Source organism: Crinia signifera, chromosome 3, assembly GCF_055691185.1.
Source record: "Crinia signifera chromosome 3, ASM5569118v1, whole genome shotgun sequence".
NCBI classification, from domain to species: domain Eukaryota; kingdom Metazoa; phylum Chordata; class Amphibia; order Anura; family Myobatrachidae; genus Crinia; species Crinia signifera.
Window position 1 is genome coordinate 211,457,591 of NC_139219.1, and position 23,183 is coordinate 211,480,773.

General features: G+C 39.6%; 1 protein-coding gene across 2 annotated transcripts in view; it reads left to right on the plus strand.

Annotated features, from left to right (window-relative positions):
• Window positions 1-23,183, plus strand: part of CSMD1 (CUB and Sushi multiple domains 1) — a 1,658,539-nt gene that overhangs the window by 785,377 nt on the left and 849,979 nt on the right. For both annotated transcript variants that reach the window (XM_083177358.1, XM_083177357.1), the window contains exon 4: window positions 418-612. In XM_083177358.1, the coding sequence (XP_083033484.1) occupies window positions 418-612 (195 nt within the window). The remainder of the gene's footprint in view (window positions 1-417; window positions 613-23,183) is intronic.

Consider the following 23,183-nt stretch of genomic DNA (forward strand, 5'->3'; position numbering starts at 1 on the left):
AGGTTGCTCATATTAAAGATAACATTTGTGTGCTACTATTATACAAACTCTTGTTGGTCCATTCACAGTCTCTCCTGACACTGAAAACAGAACTTGATCATTTCAAATCTGTCAGTGCTGAGTGAATATAGAGGTCAGATACTGACACAGGTGTTAATGAGACTCTTCCATGTATAACATTTTATCACAGCTTTAAATGGGAATTTACTTGTTGTACTATAGTGATCCGACATTTCAAAGAGAGTACATTACAAAACAATGTATGAAATCATTCGATCTTTGAAAATGCTTATGAAACGCAATTATTATCAATGTTGTTTTGAAAGAAAATTGTGTTTTTTTTATTAAAACCAATCTTGTGCTATTCTAGTGCTTTATGGAAGAGTATCTGTATTTAGTAATTATTTCTATTTCTAGTGTTGCCGAGTCATACCTGTGGAAATCCTGGGGAAATTCCAAAAGGGGTTCTGCATGGAACAAGATTCAATATTGGAGATAAAATTCGATACAACTGTGTTGCTGGCTATATTCTCGAGGGACATTCAACTTTGACTTGTATTGTAAGTCCAGGAAATGGTGCATCATGGGACTTCCCATCCCCATTTTGTAGAGGTAAGAGATGTTACGTTTTCAAAACTTGGTGAATTTATGTACATAAATATCTATAGTATAAAATTAATTTAATTGAATGTTTTTGTTCAATGAGCAATGGCATTATACAAAATTACTTCCAGTTGAAGTTTAGAGATCATTTTATTTATGTTTATTAGTGGTGTAGTAAAAAAAACAACATTACAACACTTTGTAAAACATAGATTAATATATTAAATAAAACATGTATGCAGAAGTTAAGATAATATATTAGTTTTTATATTACACATAGAACTCTGTAATTCACATATTCTCAGGATAGAAAATAATCAAAAACTAACACTGCTCCTTACCTCTAATGGGGTAAATTCAAGTGTTTTGTTTGTTTTAAAGGGTCAAGTGATACTGCATTCTTATTAAAATAATGACCTGCCCATTAAGTTATGGTGAAAGGCTTTGGAATTAATGCATGCAACAAAATTTGAATCCATTTTGATACAGATTACTGGCTACAGTTCATAGTAGAAGAAGTAGGTTTTGGGCAAGTGTATGATATCACACCTTCATACAGCTACTCCCTGCAATTCATAAAAGGGAAGACCATCTTTGTATTTAGACTCTCCTGGGTTTGGTATGGAAAGGAGGAGAGGTGATTACTATGTTTTTGCTTGGTATTTGATTATTTACTAGTTATAGTTTTTGATTCAATAATTTGGATTGAAAGTGTGCTGTGTTTGAGGATTTGATGTGGGGGACAGTGTACTGTGTGTTGGGAGTTTTATAATGCACTGTAGTATGAGTTTTGGTCATATGATGATTTAAGGCTAGGCTGTACTTGAGGAATTGATGGAGTGAATTTACGAAGATGGGATTTCTATTGAAGATGGGCATTGCCCATAGCAATCAATAAGATTATATCTATGAACTTCTAGAAGGTGCTAAAAGTAGAATATATATATATATATATATATATATATGTATATGTATATATTGGGCTATATCCCATCTTCAATAGAACTCCTATCTTAGTATATTTACTGCGATGTGTGGAGAATGTATACTGTGACTCCGATAATTCAGGATGTAAAGTAAGGAATGGTGTACTGTGCTTTGGGCAGGTAACAGTGTGTGGGTTGGGTGCACTATTTTTTGAAAAATCATGTGTGGGTAAGGTGTGTTGTGATTTAAGGATTTGATTATATGGGTGATTGCATTTCATTTAAGGAATTTAATAATATTAGGTAAAGGTCCAAAGAGTTTTTACGATTTAATTTTGGGTGTAGGGTATATTGTGCTTTGGGGAGTTGGGGGATATGTACTGAGGAGCTAGGGGATATGTACTGAGGAGCTAGGGGATATGTACTGAGGAGCTGGTGGATATGTACTGTATCAAGCCTTCTAAAGAATTAAGAAGATAAGATAGCATTTACTACATTCCATAAAATGGTAGAAGCTACTTGGTTGCTACAGGCAAATTCACCACTTGTCCACTTATCCAATCTTAAGAAAGCTTGATTCTCCAATGTGAATTGTATAACATTTACTTTGATAGTGTTGAGAGTACAATGTTAAAGATTTGAGCATGCAGGCATCATATTCATATTTATACTATATTTTAAATTTGGTTTAACACCTTACAGTTCTCCATTTATTGTGAAATATGTACATGAATACCCATATAAAAGGATGTGCACAGCAGATGATAAAAAAGCAATCGAAATATTCACAATTAGAAATGTTTTGCTATGAGGTCAGCCAAACTGGTAACCCCCTAAACCTAAACAAACCCAAAGCTATCTAGACATAAGGGTCTAAGACACAGGAGTCCATCTACGCGTGGGAAGAGGGGCCTGTGGCCACAGGGCATGCTAGGATGGATCTGAGACAGATCCCTCACCTAGCACTGCAGAGAGAAGCCATAGACTTCTAAGGGTAATGCCGGTTACAGCTAGCTTTACCCTCCACAGCGGAGACCCCTTGGAAGGGGCTTTAATGAGTTAGAAATGTTGGGGTTTTTAGTGTATTTCTACTTTAATACATTATGGCCTTTGCTACTCACCCCCCTCACTCTTTCTTCTGCCCCCCCCTAAGGGGCATTGTAGTGACAATGTTGCTATGGGGCCCATTCAAAATGTTGCGAGGGGCCCATAAAGTTCTAGTTACGCTCCTGTATGGTAAAGTCACTGGACCAGATTGGGTATAAACAGAAGTTGGCTGGGACCAATGGATGACTGGATACGGCTGGAACTGCTATAAAGCAGAATGTACAGGAATGCAGTAGTATGATTCTTCCAATAGTGAACATTAACAAGGTATCAGATATACTAGAGAGCACTGCAGGTAAGTATAAAAGCTAAGGCAAAGACCAATAGCACAGGCACATACGGAGTTCACCGATGATGACAGTGATTCAATGTTAAGAGCATTGATGGTGACTGATATAGATGACCTTCTCTGAATGTTCACTTGTAAAGCGAATGGTACTTGTGTATCAGCAAAGCAGATATTGAGCAGTGAAGGCTAGAGTGAGAAATGATCTGATCTGATGTTGAAGCGATAATATTTTTTTTTTAATTTCATCTTTATTATTTTATAAAACATTAAAAAGAGACACATACAACAATACACAGTTACATTCTTTACAAAGTTGCCGTCATTATTTCAGTTTTACCATTAAACAAACATAAAAACAAAGACAAACCTTCACCATACATACATATACGTACATTATCTATAGATCGCTCTATGTTGGCAAATTCAAATTCTGCTCTATATTCAATCTTTACTATTATAATATATTATAATATATCAAAAGGGGAGATTTTTGGAGAGACTCCCTCGGGGGCATCCAATTAAAAAAAAAAAAAAAAAAAATGGCATCACACGAGGCCTAAGATACACTGGTCATCTCTTTTTTTTTTTTTTTTTTATTATTATTATATATTTTATTTATTATTATCTGTGTTAGCACCTATATTTTTTACCTTCTTGTGTCTTTTAATTACCTCTCATTATTCTAAATAAATACAGATTAACCAACTTTGGCCCTTATTCTGGTCTGTGCGGCCGGAGCCGCACACGGTGCTCCGGCCGCACAAACCAAACCCCGCCCACGATACGGATCGCCACGGCCGTCCGTACACGGACGGCTGGCGATCCGCAAGAAAATGGTGGGGCGTACGCCTCCACCATGGAGGGAGCTGCCCCCTGCATTCGATGGTCGGCGACCATCGAAGGCAGGGCCGCACGCCCCACCAGGTCCCGCAAGCTGAGACCACACGGACAATCGTCCGTGTGATAGCTTGTATGGGGGCTGAGAGCTGACATCCGGCGACGTCAGCTTCCCGCCCCCATCACTGGCGTCATACCCTCATTAGCATGCATACGCCCCGCGTTTGCATGGGAATGCCCATGAAACGCGGGACGTATGCATAGGGAAATGAGGGTATGAAGCCCCTCACGCCCCTATACGCCCCCTTTGCGGCGGACGAACTACGTCTGCGGCGAATTGGGCTGCACATGCGCAGATTGACCTCTGCGCATGTGCAGACTGAAAACATCGGCGGTACGGCCGCACGCGGGCCGTACCGCACGATTCAGAATAAGGGCCTTTGTGCCTTTATTTCCTGTGTTTTACAAAAGCTAACTGTGATAGTACTAATGTGAATAATTTCTTATTATTATTATCATACTCCCTATCTTACCGATAGATATCTATATTCAGCTTATTTCTTACACCCTAGTCTGTTTATTAATTTATCTTAATCTGTGTCTCTATAATAAAGTGAGGATAACCAGCGATGCCATATCCGTTCAAATTTACAGTAATTGTTTCTGCGTACATGCAATTGCTTCTCCTGTTTGACGGTGTAATGGACTAGGCCCAACCAGCTGCTTATATCAGGACCTGTATTCGCTAACCATTGCCTAGCCAGGATCACTTTTGCCAGAGCACACATGTTGTTAATATAAAACATATCATCTCTAGAGAGGTTTCCATCTTCAGTAATATTTAACAAACACATTCTTGGAGAAAGCAGGTCTCGCGGAATACCTGTATCAACTAATACATCTATAACTTTCCCCCAAAAATTAGCTATCAACTGGCAGTCCCATATTAAATGCAGGAATGTGCCAGTTACTAAATTACACTTAGGACATTTATCTGAAGTTCTTGCCCCGTATTTGACCATTTTAATTGGGGTCAAGTACGCTCTATACAGAATAAACAGTTGAATTTGCTGTATTCGTATACCATTTGTAGCTCTAGGGATCATTGACAAAGCATTTTCCCATAGTTCCATATCAATCCCTCCCACCTCTACCTCCCATTTCCCCTTCAACCCTTCCAAGACATCCTGATATTTCAATCCCCCCAAACCTTTATATAACTTTGAAGTCAATTTACGCTTGTCCCTACATATGATTATTTTTTTCAGCACTGATTCGCCAAACACCGGTGGAGAGTTTGGAAACTGAACCTCCAAGGCACTCCGTAGCTGTAAATATCGAAAAAATAATTGCCTCGGGACTCTAAATTCCTGTATCAGGTTCTGAAAGGATTTTAACCCATTTCTATCATACAACATGCTGAGAGTGTTTATAGAGTACTGGGCCCATACTTGTTGAACTTGTAATTGGGCAAGCTCTTTAAAAGTTTTTACATCATTAATTGGGTGGTCTTTATCTATAAAAACATTTCCAGCATTCAAATGGGCCTCCTTCCAGACCTTCACAGCTTGCTTTACCAGGGGAGGGTCGTTTACCCCACAAGTTCCCTGCAAGATAATGCCCCAGGGATTGAGTTCTTTATTCCCCCTCCTGACCAGGGTTTTCACACTCTCACTATCTTGCTCCTCTATCACCCATGGTCTCAACTGGGCCAATTGAGCCGCCAAATAGTACATCCTAAGGTCAGGCAACCCCAATCCCCCGGCACCTTTAGCTCTCATTAAATTTTCTAATTGAATTTTCGCACGAGCTTTATTCCAAATAAATGAGGAAATTATCCCATTTATTTTCCTAAATATAGATTTAGGAATAAAGATCGGGGATTGGTATAGTACATATAAGAATTTAGGGAGTATGAACATCTTAATCAATTCCACCCTACCCGATACCGACACCGGCAGTTTACCCCAAGTTTTAAACTTCTTCTCCATCCATACAATTACGGGTTGGACATTGTCTTGTATAAAGTCTTTGGGATACTTACTAATCCAAATACCCAAGTATTTAAAGTTGTTTACCCAATTTAATGCAAGAGGGGGTAACGAGGGACAGCTTGCTGGTTTCTTTACATGTAAAATAACTGACTTTGATCTATCAATCTTAATACCCGAGAATGCTCCAAATTCCTCCACTATGTTCATAACAGTATCTAGAGTGGCGGGATAGTCCGATAGGTAAACCAAAATATCATCCGCATATAGCGACACCAGATTTTCCTGCTTCCCATGACCAGGGCCCAGCCTTACAAATTCCTGCCTTAAAAGGCAGGCTAACGGTTCTATGGCAAGTGCAAAAAGAACTGGGGACAGCGGACATCCCTGTCGAGTTCCTCGTGTTAACTCGAATGCGGAGGATGTCCACCCGTTCACAGATATCCGAGCCGTTGGTTTAGAGTATAGAAGTCGTAACCATTTTATAAAATTTGGGCCTATGCCGTATGCTTTTAATATTACCCATAAATAAGACCACTCAACGGCATCAAAAGCCTTTATTGCATCCAATGATATAACCACTGGATCTAGATCTTCTTGCCCTGACATCTGCAAACGGGTGAAGATCCTCCGAATATTCATAGAAGTAGTCTTACCGGGCATAAAGCCTGACTGATCAGGATGAATTAATTTTGTAATGACCCTATTTAATCTGTTAGCCAAAATTTTGGCCAAAACTTTGGCTTCTGTAGTCAACAGGGAGATCGGTCTATAAGAGTCTAAGTCCCCAGAGTTTTTACCTGGTTTTAGCAATACAATAATTTTTGCTTCATGCATTGAGTCGGGAATCGTGTTACCCTCAAATCCCGACTTCAATGTATCAAGCAGAATCGGGGCAAGCAGACCATTATATTTTTTATAAAACTCAGCAGGTAGACCGTCCAGCCCCGGGACTTTCCCTGCTGGAAGGTCTTTTATGGCTTCCTTTACTTCCTCTAACGTAAGGGGGGTTTCTAATGAATCACAACTGACTGGGTCTAATGAGGGTAGGTTGATTTTTGTTACATATCTCTGGGTTTGGTCCTCATCTTTTTCCCCCTTGCTGGTATATATTTGATTGTAGTATATTCTAAAGGCTTCACCGATCAGAGGTGTGTAATTTAGCAGAGTACCATCCGGGCTTTTAATGGCTGCTATTTTATTGGGGGCATTTTCTGTTCTTGCAATATATGCCAAATATTTACCGGCCCTATCAGAGTTAACATACATATTTTGTGATCTGTAAGCCATCATTCTGATATTTTCCTCTTTTAATGCGTTAAGCCAGGCTTCTTTGGCCTCCAGCCATAACTGCTGGGACTCTACTGAGCCGTCAGCTAAGAATTTTGCCTCTGCTGACAGACTGCTATTTTCCAGAGATCTTATTCGTTCTCTACTTTTAGTTTTTATTCTAGAGATTTGTTTTTTCAAAGTCCCTCTAATAAATGCCTTAAACGCATCCCATGTCACTGCCGGACTAGCCGTACCCTGATTTATTACCCAGAATTCTGACCATAATTTCGTAAGTTCCCCCTCCTGATCGATTTGTGCCAACCAACCCGGATTAAACCTCCAGAAACCCGCACCTCCCAACTTTGTATCTGATATCTCCATCACCACCGGTGAGTGATCAGATATCCCCCTTGCTTTATATTCAATATTTTGAATTTGAGGGAGTAGGGCACTAGAGGTCAGAATTAAATCAATCCTAGAAAAGGCTGAATAGGTGGCAGAATAACATGAATATTGTATCCCATTGGGGTTGCGTTCCCTCCAGGGATCCACCCACCCCATATCCTTTACAAAATTTTTAAAGCCTTTATTTCCCTGGATTGGAGAATTAGTTTTTATTCTCCATCTATCCAGCTGGGGATCAAGGGTGTTATTAAAATCTCCCATGCATATTACATGGGAGTCTGATGACGCTGCAATAAATTCCGTTGCTTTGACCAAAACCTCATAGGAGAAAGGAGGAGGAATATAAATACCCAACAGGATCATTGAAATTGTATTGATTTTACAGTCAATAAATATAAAACGACCTCCTGAATCTACCCATGAACGATTACAGCTAAAGTTTAAAGTTTTCTTTATTAATATTGAAACTTCCCTAGAGTCAGATGTATAGGGGGCATGATATATCTGTCCTACCCACGACTTCTTTAACGCTAGTTCCTTCCCTCCCTTTAAATGCGTTTCTACTAAACACACAACATCCGCTCCTAAGCTCTTTACATGATTCATCACCAATGATCTTTTGATTTTTTCATTAATGCCCCGCACGTTCCATACTGCAAATTTAACCATTATTCATTAAGGGTATTCCTGTCTTCAAACTATTATACCCTATCATCACCCGACGATTTTCCTGAATTGCCCCTCTTAGGACCGCCCTTCCATAGTTGCCCCTCATAATCAAAACCTTTACTGTATCGTGTTTGCCAACACACTTATATGCATATAACATCACACCCCACATATACCCTCCCTCCCCCCACCCTGTATACCTCTTTACCCTTGGCATACCTAGCCCACTAACCCTACCAATCCCCAAAAAACTCAAAAAATACATTAAACATACAAACATCAAAATCACATTAAACAAAAAATACATTCCAACCCCCCCCCCTCCTCTAGGAGGCTTTCCTAGCTAAAGGGCCACCAATGTGTGGAGGCTCCCCGGTAGACCAATAAATTCGAGCCGAGCTAACTTCATACTAATCACATGCTAGTTGGCGGGCCCCTGGGACCCTACTGTCAAGCCATTTTGCAGCTTCTTTAGGCAGCTGAAAAAATTTTGTTTCATTGTCCATCACAATTCTCAATTTAGAAGGAAACACCATTGAATATTTGATACCGCACTCCCTCAATCTTTTCTTTACATCTGCAAATTTAGACCTGTCCCTTTGAACTTCCAAAGCAAAGTCCGGAAACACCGATACCCGGGTCCCGTTCCACAGGAGAGGTCCCTGTAAGCGGGTTAAGCGTAATATAGAGTCTCGGTCACGGTAGTTAAGGAATTTTGAAATAAGAGTCCTTGGTGGGGCGCCCAGAGGACGTGGTCCAGACGGCACCCTATGGGCCCTTTCCACCGAGAATTGCTCAGAAAAGGCATCCCTTCCGAATTTTTCTATCAACCATTTCTGAATAAAATTGGGGGCATCCTCGCCCTCATGTAATTCAGGCAGTCCCACAAAGCGGAGATTACTTCTCCTTAGCCTCCCCTCCACGTCTGTCAGCTTGTGTTTAATTTCTGTCACTTGCTGTGATAGCTTTTTAAACTTATATTCCCACTGGCTATTTACATCCTCCAGTGACGAGATACGTGACTCTGTAGCAGTAATTCTTTCGACTGCAGTTTTAACCTCAGACTTTATTGCCGATATATCAGCTTGAACTGTATTGATCTGATCTGAAAGCCGCTGTTCGCTGTTACTTATTGCATCCAGTATTTGCTTAAGTGAGACTTCAGACTCTATTGCGGTGTTTTTGCTTTTTGAGGGTGTAGTATGAGGCGTAGTTGATGGGGTCTGCTGCGAACTCCCACTTTGCACGCGAGCGTACTTTTCCAATTTGGCTGCCGCCGCAGCAGCATTACTTGATTTACCCATTGTTACAATCGCTATAGCAGTTGTTTTAGCAATAAATTGGCCTACAATTCAGCAAGCAGTCCAGCCAATCTACACAAGTCCCACTAGGAGCTGGGGACAGAACAATCAATTCAGGTTTTGTATATTCACAGTCCAGTGCTGCTATTTTCTACCTCTATATTTTATCAAAAATAGAGCAAAATAGATGAAATCAAAGGTAGAGAAAAAGAAAAAAAAAAGTGACTGAGGTAATTCGCTTTCTCTTTTTTTTTTTTTTTTTTTTTTAAACACTGCCGACTAGATGAATTTCACTGAGGAAGGGGCAACCAATTAAAGTTTTGTGGGCACACAGTCCTGCACTGTTGTTACTAACACTGTCTCTCATCCGGAATAGAGCCCAGCCGGAGGTGTAACATAGTCAGAAATGGCAGAGATAGCTGAGGTAATATTCAAGGGCTCATATTTACTGTGGCCCCTCTTATCTTCACCATACAAAGAGAAAAAAAAAAAAAGAAAAACCCACAGTCACGGTCTTGAAAATATGTATAAAGAACGCTCTCACTTGTGTTGCTGCGGAGTATGCACCTTGTAATTTACCACCGCTTTGCTTTAATGCCCGTCCATCCTCCACGTGGGGGCTCAGGGGTCTTGTAGCTCACCCTTCTAAGCACCACCACGGTAATTCTCCCAGATGGTCTTGCAGGGCGGCGTCTCCTTACCGCGGCATCTTTTTGCTGCACATGTTCACCCCTGAAGCGCTGCAGTGGCGTTTTTCACAGGAAGCCTGCCGGCCACTACACACGCGAGCCAGCCTTACCTCCCGGCACCCGTGTATTAGGGATGTCGGTCGGTAACCGATGCCAACCGGCTGCCGCTTCTAGCGTGGTATCGGGCTGTCCATACGGAGGTTCCCTCTCACAGCGTGTAGCGCTTCGGGGATGCTGCCGCGCGGCTTGCTGACGTGTCTATCTTCCGGCTCCACATGCGACCGGCTGCAGCACTCCAGTCCCGCCCAACATCAGGCTATCACTAGCGGCTCGCATATCAGACACTCATGTCTCCAGACCGTCCACCAGGGAGCTCACCTCCTCCACCTTACTCCGACCCCGCCTCCATTCCCGTTGAAGCGATAATATTAGAAAGGAATCAGTAAACTTGGTATGTACCACAGGAGAAGCTCACAGGAATTTAATATTGATGATTGATGTTGCTTTGATGGTGATCTGATGTTGGATCGATGCTGACTGGGGAACCCCCACAGGGAGCTTGGAAGCTGTAGAATAATTCTGGAATTTGGCTGGAACTGATGGGATAATGAAGTTAAATCAATGGTGACCCAATGTTGGGTTGATGGTGGCTTAGGAACCCACATGAGACTAGCAGGGAAGCAAGCAGGAGACTCAGGAGATTGTCTAGAACTGGTGGAGCAGAAGCAGATCAAACTGCAGGGAGTCAGGCTGTGCTGTGAATGGAAAAGCACTGAAGATATGATATCACAGGAGCAGATCCAAAAGATACTACAAGGCTGTAGACACCACTGCACTGATGATATGGTGAAAATCTCCAAGCATCCTTATAGCAGTAAGGTGGTGTTGCTTGGCTGGAGAGAAATTATGTCAGCATAGAGATTTCCAGATTGACTGCTAAGCATCATGTTTGGGAATTGAAGGGAAACGCAGCATGATGGAAGCATGGCTATGGCCTGTTTATTTAGCGGAATACTGTCTGGAGATGCGGAATGCAGCAATGCTGTATGTGCCAGGGTGACATTATGGGTGCTACTAGGGAGGCACTGATCAGATACCAGGACACTTGCAATCTGTTTACTGCCATACACCTTTAGAATACTACAGAGCAAGCCTAGAGAAACACTTAGAAGGTAAGAATGTGTTTCTTAGACACTGGATCATGACAACTTTACTATAATCTTAAAATACAAATTAGACCATTCATGATTACTTTTTCTTTTTAAATTAATGACCCAAATTAAATAAATAAACCATGACATAAACTCTCTGGTGCAAGGCAGACATTAAATGAAGTCTATTTTGTATGTTTAAACATTAATGCTCTACAGTGGGAATGGGATTTACTACCTATAGTATATTATATGATATTCAAATGTTATTATATCTAGATAACAACTGTAATGTTGTTTATTTAATTAAATCAATACGCAATGAATACAGGACTTGACATGTGTACTGTCTTTACTATACAAAGGAAAGAACACTGACGAATCTGGTACATTAAACTATGGAAACAGAACAGAGCAACATTTTTTATTTTGGCTTGTCTTGGCCATTTTCTTGGCAGTAGAGTGGTGTAAAGCTTAAATGTCATCCAAACAGTGTTGTTCCTTTACTTATCTCTTTTTTCCAGGATCAAGTTTCCAGTGTAACCTTTTCCTTCTTTTCACTGTGGCATCTGTAAAAGAGTGTACTACAATTCCAGAGAGTCTTGCTTGAAATAATATACAAATGAATTATATTTATTTTGAGGCATGTTGTTCACTTAGTTCTTGTATTACCACAACCTATTGGGCCTGATGGAAGCAGACATATCAAATGAACTTTTGGTAGTTGCCCAGCTGTGTGCAAATGCCACTACAAGGTGATTCCTTGGTACATCTGTGCATATGAATTTGATGCCCACTGTAGGTGCTGTAATAAGTCCTGATGCATCTATAGATGTCATCATTTGTTCCACCATCAAAACATGCAAAACACCCATGGCAGGTGCAGATTATCGAAGTATGCCCTTCAGAATGAATTACTGAGCACCTATGTAGGCAAGCACTTCAGTAACATGCCTGCGACATTCCCATAACATGCACATGCACTATGTTGCACAACCTTATAGTTACTGCAGGGAAAAAACCAAAACATTTCCAAGACATTTCTGATACCTTGCAAAAGCACTTTTGTATGTAAAGTGTACTCCATGTATCGCATACACCATATGAGTTTCATGTATATTAACACATGTACAGTAGAAAAAATATAGCACTACTCCCTGAACGTCGGCATGCCATGTGGGTCTGACTGTCATTCTCTCAGTACTGTATGAACAAGATCTGTGTTAGTGTGGTACATTATTATATCCAATATGTTTTGCTCTTAAAAATTATAATTTATATATGTCATGTAAGGTTACATCAATGCTGACTGCCTTATTTAAAAATTAAGTGATTTTATAAATGCTGTACTGTAAAAGTATAATTTTTCAAAAAAATGACTCATTGTGTTAATTAGAAATTAGAAAAAGGCAGTACTTGTGCCATGTTAATCTCTATAAGTGAACATGCACAAGCAAAACAAGTAGACACCTACAAGTCTACACTGTTGCATTCTTTTGTGGTAGTTGTTACATACAGTTACATTAGAATATTTGTACAGCATATACATTTTTGTATTAAACTCTACAGAGGTGATACAATATAATTGCAGTGGTGTAAAGTTGAAACCGCAGAGTTGGCGCTGGCAGGGGAGCTGGAGCTGCATTGGCAGAGGGTCTCTATTAACAGATTCCATTCCATCTGGCCACAAGAAATCTACTTAAAAATGGCCTACCAAAAAAGGCCACCGACTTGGATGAAACAGAGGAGCACAGACCGTACATTGCTACCTGGAAGTGTTGGAGTATGAGTGCTGGCATGCTGTGAACACCTACCCCATGACAATCAACATGAAATCCCTGGCAATGAGCAAGTAACTCCTGGCAACAAGCATGCATGTAAAAAAAACTATAATTAGAATATGGGGGGGGGGGGGTGCCAGAATCTCTTTTTTTTTTAGCTGGGGGTTGCTAAATTAAAAGTTTTGCCACTGCATGATTAATTAGAGCCTTCATAGCAATATGTCCTCTAAACATGCTTGATAGAAAAGCTTGAGCCTTCAGCTTTCATTTCTTTATCTTCTTCCTGGTCTGTGACAGTTTTAGAATGGAATAATTCTAGAACTGTGTAAAACATAAATGTAATAGACTGTAAACACAACCAAACATTAAAATATAAGCAATAGCATAGCAACATTTGGCAGAAGCTTAGTGATTTCCCTTAAGTTTGTGTTTTGTGAGATCCATTCATAAGGTTGACAGTAACCATGTTGACATTCATTATTTCAATGTCACAATGTCTAAACTTTAATTGCCACATGTTGGCAGGCACCATGTAGAAATCCTTATTCAAATAATTAACATCTGAAATGTTCAGACAGGGTAAGGAAAAGTACTCTCATTTTTTTTTTGGGGGGGGGGGGGGGCATTGTTAACTTTTGTAACTTTTAATACTATTGGATAAAATAAAAAAATAGGGGTAGACATTTTTGTAGCTGAAGTGCTGTGGGCTCCCACAAATCAATCTTTTGGAAGTACTACCTCTGATTGCTAATGAGGAGTGTTAAGGAGAGGGTTTTAGTTACATTATCATTTTTGTAAAATATTTTTCAGAAACTTGCTACAAATGTAACATGGAGAAGGTGCCTAGATGGTTCTGTCTCTTCCTCTACTAGATTTGGCCCCACAAATTCAGCATATACCTTCACAAATGTCATAATCTTGTTAAAAAAATATAATAGGCATTACAAACTTTCTTTGTGACATGGGCAAGAAATGCTACCACTGTTGACTGATTTACATCATACAACATAATCTTTTGATCGTAGTACATCTTATACAATCGCATCGCATGCATTCGATGCAATTTTTAATTGTACAAGCACCCTGATGGGTGCTTTCAATGTTAAATGCACCCCCATTGGCAACGCTACCCCCACTATCAACGCCAACCCAAAGCGTGGCGAGCGCAGCAAGCCCACGAGGGGCGGCAGTACGTGTCCTCCGACATTTTCATACCCCCACTATCCACGTTGGCATGGAGTTGATTTTAGACAGTGTGGCCAGTGCAGCGAGCCACCGAGCCCCGCGAGGGGACGAGGATTACTTTACATGTATACCGCATCCCCTCGTGGTCCTCGCTGCGCTAGCCACGCTTCGGGGTCGTATTTTTACATGCAAAGCTTCCAACATATGTAGAATTGGTGTAAGAAGGCAAAAGAAACTTCTCTATGAGTAAATTGTGAGAATTGTCAGATTCACATATAGCTAATGTGGAGAACCCTAGACTTTCCTCAGGTATTTGTGAACACACAGTTTGAGCCTTAATGTTCTTTTTTTGGTGGGGGAGGGGCACTGATTTTTTCCTTTTTAAGGAAACACATCTACCTTTTTTTTAACATTGTGCACAATTTTAAATTCAGATGTCCTTTCCTAAACTTTCTACCACCTTGACCATCTTCAGTTGGTGTTGTACTATCATGACTGGCAGCATCTGCAATGCTAGTATTTGGTTGCTGCTCCTGCTCGTCTCTCATCTGAAGTTATCCATATCGATGAACACACACCATGTAGAGACTAAATAACAATTATTTTACTAATTTTAAACTTTTTCTTACAAATGACAAATTGCTACAGAGTCATACCACTTCTATTTCTAGAAGTTATAGCAAAATTCAGTTGTACAAACAAATCCTTTTTTTACTTTTCTCACAGGTGACAACACACACTGTCTTGTATTTAAGGTCAACCTTAGAGGTCATTATGAAGAATAAAAATGTATGCAATTTTCACACCTATTTTGACAAATTCCATTGGCCCTTAAAGGGTTAACTTTCTGTTCAAATGACTTGGGAGTTACACAACTTATATGTGAAGAAAATCACAGTGCAGTACATCATACACCAGTTGTACAAACAAATTAACAATATTTTTACTTTTTATAAGTGACTGTCAAGTCAGTATATATGCAGAGCTTACAATTATGTGAAGTTATATTTTCAATTCCTTCAATTAAATGGCGATGGGAACATGAGATCCACTGTGATATTGCCATGTGTGCTTCTGAGACAAGTAAGTGGATGAAGGTCATGGTCGGCTTCACATATTAGATCAAACAGATAAAAGAAATGGTCACAGAATATTGGACAGGGAATGTTACATCCTAGAGACTGATATTCTTTACCTACTGTATATGAAAGGTTTCATGATTATCAAGGAACAAAAACCAATACATTTCATTGTGCAAATCTCCCGAGTACTTTGAATATTGCCTCTTAGTTTTTGAAGTAAATAATTTGCCATTCTGTTTGCTAGGTGAATTTGCTTTGTGTTTTCTGTCTCATAAATATTTAGAATATGCACATTTACATAAAAATATTAATTATGAGAAACCGTTACAGATGCAATATTATGCAAATGTTAGTATCAGTCCTTCCATTATTATACAAGCATGCATCTGAATATGCAAGGACTACACACCCAAAGCGATTCTTTACATGGTATCAATGGCACACTATGCCCATAGCAGAAGCCGTTTCAATGTATAACTGGGGTCTAGTATGGCTGCAGCTGTGCCTTTGTAAATGTAATTACTTTCACTGACATTTCCCTGCTATTCCTGCAACACTCCATATCCTGGCCAGAAGAACTTTCCTGCCTCCACTCCTAGCCACCTCCCAGTCACCATCTTGGAATGCCCATCAATTTTCCACCACATTTCTGAGACAGTGCTTAATAAAGCAGTATCTGTGTGCATACACTCTATTTCATGCATTGTGCATGTATTTAAAATCATTCTCGCATGCAACATTGCTAAAAATCTCTCAAATTTGTGAACATTGGCACTGCGTGCCGACTTCGTGATTCTGAATAAGTCCCATAGTGGGAATTCAATTGAGAGTGGGGTTTAGCAAGGTTACAAAAACTAGGATTTGGTGGGATCTTTGAAATTGGTGCACTGGCAACCCATTGCAAGATGTGTTAATGTTAATACTTTCTAAATACTTTACTATACACAATGTTAAAACCTATTCAAGCTTCAGGCGCTACTAACTAAGACAAGGGAAATATAATACATCTCTTTCAGGTACTGTTTTTTTTTAATAATAATAATTTGAACAAGAACAAAGGAAGATACACTTCTGCAACAGGAGCAAGAGGGGGGAAATTTGTACCTGAAAGTAATGTATGTTCCATCTCTGTATTTGTAGTTCCTGAAGCTTGAATAGATTTTAACATTCTGTATAATGATATACATTCATAATGTTGATGTGAAATTGATCAACATGATCTTGAATGTCAACAGATGATGTAAATACATTTTTCTTAGTGATTAGATTTAGGATTATGGTTTGTCTGCAATTAAGGTTAGTGTTCTACTTTGGCTTGGCTATATACACACACACAGTATATACACACTTTAGGATCAAGGTTCCAATCAAAGTGTAAAAAGTGACAATATGATGCAAATTTGCATTTCTGAAATGTAAATTTGAAGAAATATATATTACACTAGGGTTTATTTACTAAGATGGGAGTTCTATTGAAAGGTGGGATGTTGCTACAGACAATCAATCGGATCCTATATATTATCTTCTAGAAGGTTCTAATAAATAAATAGTGGTTCAATAGAACTCCAATCTTAATAAATAAACCTATAAGCTTAATTGCATCGGCATATTAGAACACATTCATGTCATCATTTTATTTGGGCATAGCAAATAAAATATGATACAGTTAATGCTAAGTCTTTTCTTAGATATTCAGTTTATTTTTGTGATGGCTTTCTATAAAAAAGTGGTACTTATGTAATATCTGGGCTCCCGTTTTTCTTATGAGACCACGTCTCCTCACGGGGCTCGCTGTGCTCGCCACGCTTCAGGCACGGTGGCTCTCTGCGCTCGCCACACTATATGAAATCAACTCCATGCGTAGTTGGATAGTAGGGGTGTGAAAAAATGGATTGCATTTAACATGGGAGCCCAGATAATACATAAGTACCAAAAAAGTTAGTAATTATTATTATATAACATTAACACTTTGAGTGCCAACTTCTTTGTGAGAAATGTGCAAAATATCTGCTAAAAATGCCAGCGTTGCAAACATTTGTTATATAAATTTAAATAAAAAAATGTTGCGTAAAAAAAAAGATTATTTTTCCTATATTAGGTAAACATTACAGGTCATTATGATCAATAAAAATGTTTCTTGGCAATTTCCACACCTTTGTTTGACAAAATCACTTGGCACTCAAAGAGCTAATATCACACCATCTAATTAAGTTTTATAAAGTAACATTGTCATTTTTAATGAAAGTAATTTTTTCTTCATTTTGTCATATGCATTAAATTTTATGTTCATTATGTACTTTGCTTTGTATAGCATATTATGAACTGCACTGTCTAGGAACTGGTTCATTTTTTTAAATATATATTTCTTTATTTTAAATTTTCATTGATATCATACAGTACAGATGAGGGAGCATATTCTTGCTCCACAAATCAGACAAACATACATATATCTAGAAAACAAAAGTGAGATGTGCGCCTCCTAGTGCAGTATATATGTAAAAAACGGTTCCCTCCACCACATAAAGGGAGACAACAGCACCCCTAAAAATTAAAGGAGTACTGTTTTTGGTGGTATTCCACCACTGCTTGATATGTGATTCACAATTATGGGTATCCACCATCTATCCAGGCTACTTCCTTTATGGAAACACTAGTGTAATATAATTTACACAATTTATTCGCCACACAAATACAATAAAATATCCGTACAATATAAAATATTTTTTCAGGTTATCACCAAGCAATAGAACCAGTCACCTCAACGCATTTCGTCCTTGCCCTTCCGGCTGGACTTCCTCAGGAATGTAACGGTTTAGCTCAAATGTTTAGCTCATAGACCAAAACTATGTTGTATTCCCCCCCTGTTTTTGTCTTGCTGCTATATGTGTATTTATATTCATCTTTGCTGCTATGAAATTGATATTGTTCATTTTCTGTGACTCTTTATGTGTACTACTGTATGTATAGATTGCACACTGTAGGTTTTTTATTGTAATGGGGAGTGGTAGGGTTCAGGCATTGTGACCATATGAGCCCGCGGCCATTCCTTATTTAATCGTTTTCAATGTTAGAAATATGAATGCCTATCAGATGAACATTTACTGTATGTTCATATACTCTGATGATAAACTTTTTTTTTGAACTACAATAGTAGTCAAAAAAGCGTCTCATACTGACACCGGAAGACTCGTGAGTTCCAGCGGGTCTTCCAGGAGTCTAATGTACAGTAAGCACAGCTTCCGCTAGTTAGAGATGCATAGCCATGACGACGGGCACACACGTAAGCAGATCAGGTGACCTGCACGCACTCCGGAAGGAGTTGCGTGTCATTAGGATGAGAGCTATAAGCCTCATCTTTTGTATACTCGTGCTGACATCCACTGTAGGGATGTGAGAGCCACAGTGGTGCATTTGATATGTATAAGTAGGATCCTTGTGATAATTGTGATTATACCACGATTACCGGCTTTTTTAGACAGTATGTAAAAACCAAAAGTCCCATGAGTTCCACTGGGACTTCTGAAAGGCGAATCATGCATTCCAGTAGTTGTTTTGGACCCGGAAGGATACACCCGCGGGAATTCTAAACAGGAAATGGGTTCAAACAGGACCATTTGAGCTAAACAGTTACACTCCTGAGGAAGTCCAGCCGGAATGGCAAGGACGAAACGCGTTGAGATGACTGGTGCTATTAATTGGTGATGGACTGACTTCATCATACATCAGATAAGCTGAAAAAATATTTTATATTGTACGGATATTTTATTGTATTTGTGTGGTGAATAAATTGTGTAAATGATATTACAGTAGTGTTTCCTTCCCTTGCTCTTATTTCCCATATGCATTGCCAATGAGAGGAATACAATAGCATTAAAGGAAGTGGCCTGGATAGACGGTGGATACCCATAATTGTGAATGACGTATCAAGCAGTGGTGGAATACCAACAAAAACGGTACTCCTTGAAGTTTTAGGGGTGCTGTTGTGTCCTTTTATGTGGTGGAGGGAACCGTTATTTACATATATACTGCACTACGGGGCACACATCTCACTTTTGTTTTCTAGATTATTGAAAAGGGTATTCCGTGAACAGAAACCCATTGGAGAGGTGCTGACGCCCTGGAACGAAGGGAGAGTGCTTAAACGCTCACAATTCCACAGCACGAACTTGTCTCAGGACTTATAACCAAGTGATATTAGGAGGGATATTCTTTAGATTGCGCTAATTACCACTATTTATACGTACAAACATACATATATGCTTATATATACACTGCTCAAAAAAATAAAGAGAACACTAACATAACACATCCTAGTTCTGAATGAATTAAATATTCTTATTAAATACTTTGTTCTTTACATAGTTGAATGTGCTGACAACAAAATCACACAAAATGATCAACTGAAATCAAATTTAATAACCCATGGAGGTTTGGATTTGGAGTCACACATTAAAGTGGAAAAACACACTACAGGCTGATCCAACTTTGATGATATGTCCTTAAAATAAGTCAAAATGAGGCTCAGTAGTGTATGTGGCCTCCACATGCCTCTGTGACCTCCCTACAATGCCTGGGCATGCTCCTGATGTGGTGGAAGGTGGTTTCCTGAGGGAGCTCCTCCCAGACCTGGACTAAAGCATCCGTCAACTCCTGGACAGTCTGTGGTGCAACATGGCATTGGTGGATGGAGCGAGACATGATTTCCCAGATGTGCTCAATTGGATTCAGGTCTGGGGAACGGGCGGGTCAGTCCATAGCATCAATACCTTCGTCTTGCAAGAACTGCTGACACACTCCAGCCACATGAGGTCTAGCATTGTATTAAATTAAGAGGAACCCAGGGCCAAACACATCAGCATATGGTCTCACAAGGGGTCTGAGGATCTCATCTTGGTACCTAATGGCAGTCAGGCTACCTCTGGCGAGCACATGGAGGGCTAAGCAGCACCCCAAAGAAATGCCACTCCACACCATTACTGACCCACTGCCAAACCAGTCATGCTGGAGGATGTTGCAGGCAGCAGAATGTTCTCCTTGGCATCTCCAGGCTCTGTCACATGCTCAGTGTGAACCTGCTTTCATCTGTGAAGAGCACAGTGTGCCAGTGGCGAATTTGCCAATCTTGGTGTTCTCTAGCAAATGCCAAACGTACTGCACGGTGTTGGGCTGTGAGTGGGCAGTGTGGGCCCTCATACCACCCTCATGGAGTCTGTTTCTGACCGTTTGAGTTGACATATGCACATTTGTGGCCTGCTGGAGGTCATTTTGCAGGGCTCAGGCAGCGCTCCTCCTGTTCCTCCTTGCACAAAGGTGGGGGTAGCAGTCCTTCTGCTGGGTTGTTGCCCTCCTACGGCCTCCTCCACATCTCCTGATGTACTGGGCTGTCTCCTGGTAGCTCCTCCATTCTCTGGACACTATACTGTCAGACACAGCAAACCTTCTTGCCACAGCTCACATTGATGTGCCATCCTGGATGAGCTGCACTATCTGAGCCACTTGTGTGGGTTGTAGACTCCGTCTCATGCTACCACTAGAGTGAAAGCACCACTAGCTTTCAAAATGACCAAAAAATCAGCCAGAAAGCATAGGAGCTGAGAAGTGGTCTGTGGTGATCACCTGCAGAACAACTCCTTTATTGGGGGTATCTTGCTAATTGCCTATAATTTCCACCTGCTGTCTATTCCATTTGCACAACAGCATGTGAAATTGATTTTAAATCAGTGTTTCTTCCTAAGTGGACAGTTTGATTTCACAGAAGTGGAGCTACATTGTGTTGTTTAAGTGTTCCCTTTATTTTTTTGAGCAGTGTATATATATCTTTCACAATACTACATATATATATATATATATATATATATATATATATATATATATATATGACTTGATAAAGACAATACAATAAACAATACAATATGTACAGACAGAATTTAGACAGATCATAATGGTCTATACTCTATATTTCTTTCAATTTTTATTTTGTTAGGTTTTAGATAGGTCTTTCTATTTTATTTTATATGCATTTTCTGATCTCTCATCTTTCTCATCTAGTTACGATGTTGCATGGCCTCCTTCCAGCCTTTCCATTTCCTCCTGATCTTAGTTCCCGAACCCATGGTTTCCATTTTGAAACTATAGGTTATTTTATTAATGGTTTGTAAAATATCTGGCACTTTCTCTTGTTTCCATAGTTGTGCTATAGATGTTCTGGCTGCTATAAGTATCTGTCCTAATGGATATTTGTATGTACTATGAATCTCTGGAGGGAGGACAACAGTGCCGCCTGTGGAGTCAGTGAGATTCTCTGACCACCTGTGTGGAAAATAATTTCTTCTATCTCCTTCCAAAATGGGGATAGTTTTTTTTACATATCCAGAATACAGGTATATGTACTGTGTCGCCAATATCCTCTCTACACATACATAGATCTAACTGTTCTGGCCAGAATTTATGTATCTTAGTAGGGGTCAGGTAATTGTTATAATAAATCTTCATATATCTCTTAATATGAAGGTTTGACCTTGACATCCCCCATATATCTGCAAATATTCTAGACCATTGTGCATCACCTAATGAAAAGCCCAGTTCCCTCTCCCATTTTTTTTTGTTGGATAGTTTTATCTATAATATTTTTTGATAATATCTTATACCAATGTGCTATTCCCGCTCTTTTCATGGATAGGTTTATTTGGGCTAATATTTCTTTTTTATAACTTCCATTTTATTAATTCATGCAAAAAGGATTTTAGCCAGTGTCTGATTTGCAGATATTTAAAAAATTCTCCTGGATTTATATCAAATCTTTCTTTAATTTGGGTAAAGGATAGTAGGTCTCCATTAGCACATATATCCTTTAACATTTTGATCCCCTTATCTTTCCAATTATTCAGGTTTAAGTTCAGTATTATTTTCATCACTGCATCTAGTGATCAGGGCAGCTGAGAGGAATGCCGGGTTCCCGGTAAAATTTTGGGGGTGTGGTCTAAGTGTGGGAGGTGTGACCACCTCCCGCACTTAGGACACGCCCCCAAAATTTTTAGAGGAGGGTGAAAGAAAACTCTAAAAACTCTCAACTCAGCAGCAGCAGCACACACCTACAGCATGTGCTGTGCTGACAGAAGGCTCAGCATGAGCTCACACGCTGTCAGTGAGATGCTCATGCTGAGCCTGCTATCAGCACACCACATGCTATAGAAGTGTGTGCTGCTGTTGCTACCTGGGAGGGATGGAGGGGGAAGGGAGGGATTGGACCAGGACCCCATGCAGGGCCCCTCCAGCAAGGAGAAGCCTGGGTAATTAGTACCTGCTCCCCCCTCTCGGCTGCCATGCTAGTGATACATACAGGATAGGAGCCTGAAAGATACCTTGTCTTTTATTACAAATTCCTCATGCCTTCAATGTATCCCTAGTTGATTTTAATGTTGAGTCTAACAATCCCCTGTATTGAGTTGGTAACCAAATTATATATTTTAAAGCAATCTCTCCTTTCAAATTTTCTTTGAGTCTTATACCAGGTTTAGGGTTTTCTACCTCAGTCCAGTCGCTTATCTGATTTAAAAGGGATGCTATTTGATAGAGTTCCAGAACTGGAAGTTCCAGTCCTCCTTTTGATTTTGATATAAATACTGGGTATTTTTTTTTATATTTTAGGTATAGCATTCTTCCATATACAGTATACTTATTAAATTCTGTGGTGAACCTCTTTATCCAGTATTTAGGTAATGATCTAGGGATTGCCCTAAAGAGATTATTATTCTGAATATCTTTAACTACTGGACCTTGAATGTCTTCTGTTTTTCTTATTATTTCTGCTAATGGTTCTATTGACAAAATTATTGGAGATAGAGGACATCCCTGATTAGTTCCATTACATATGTGGAATGTCTTTGATATGAATC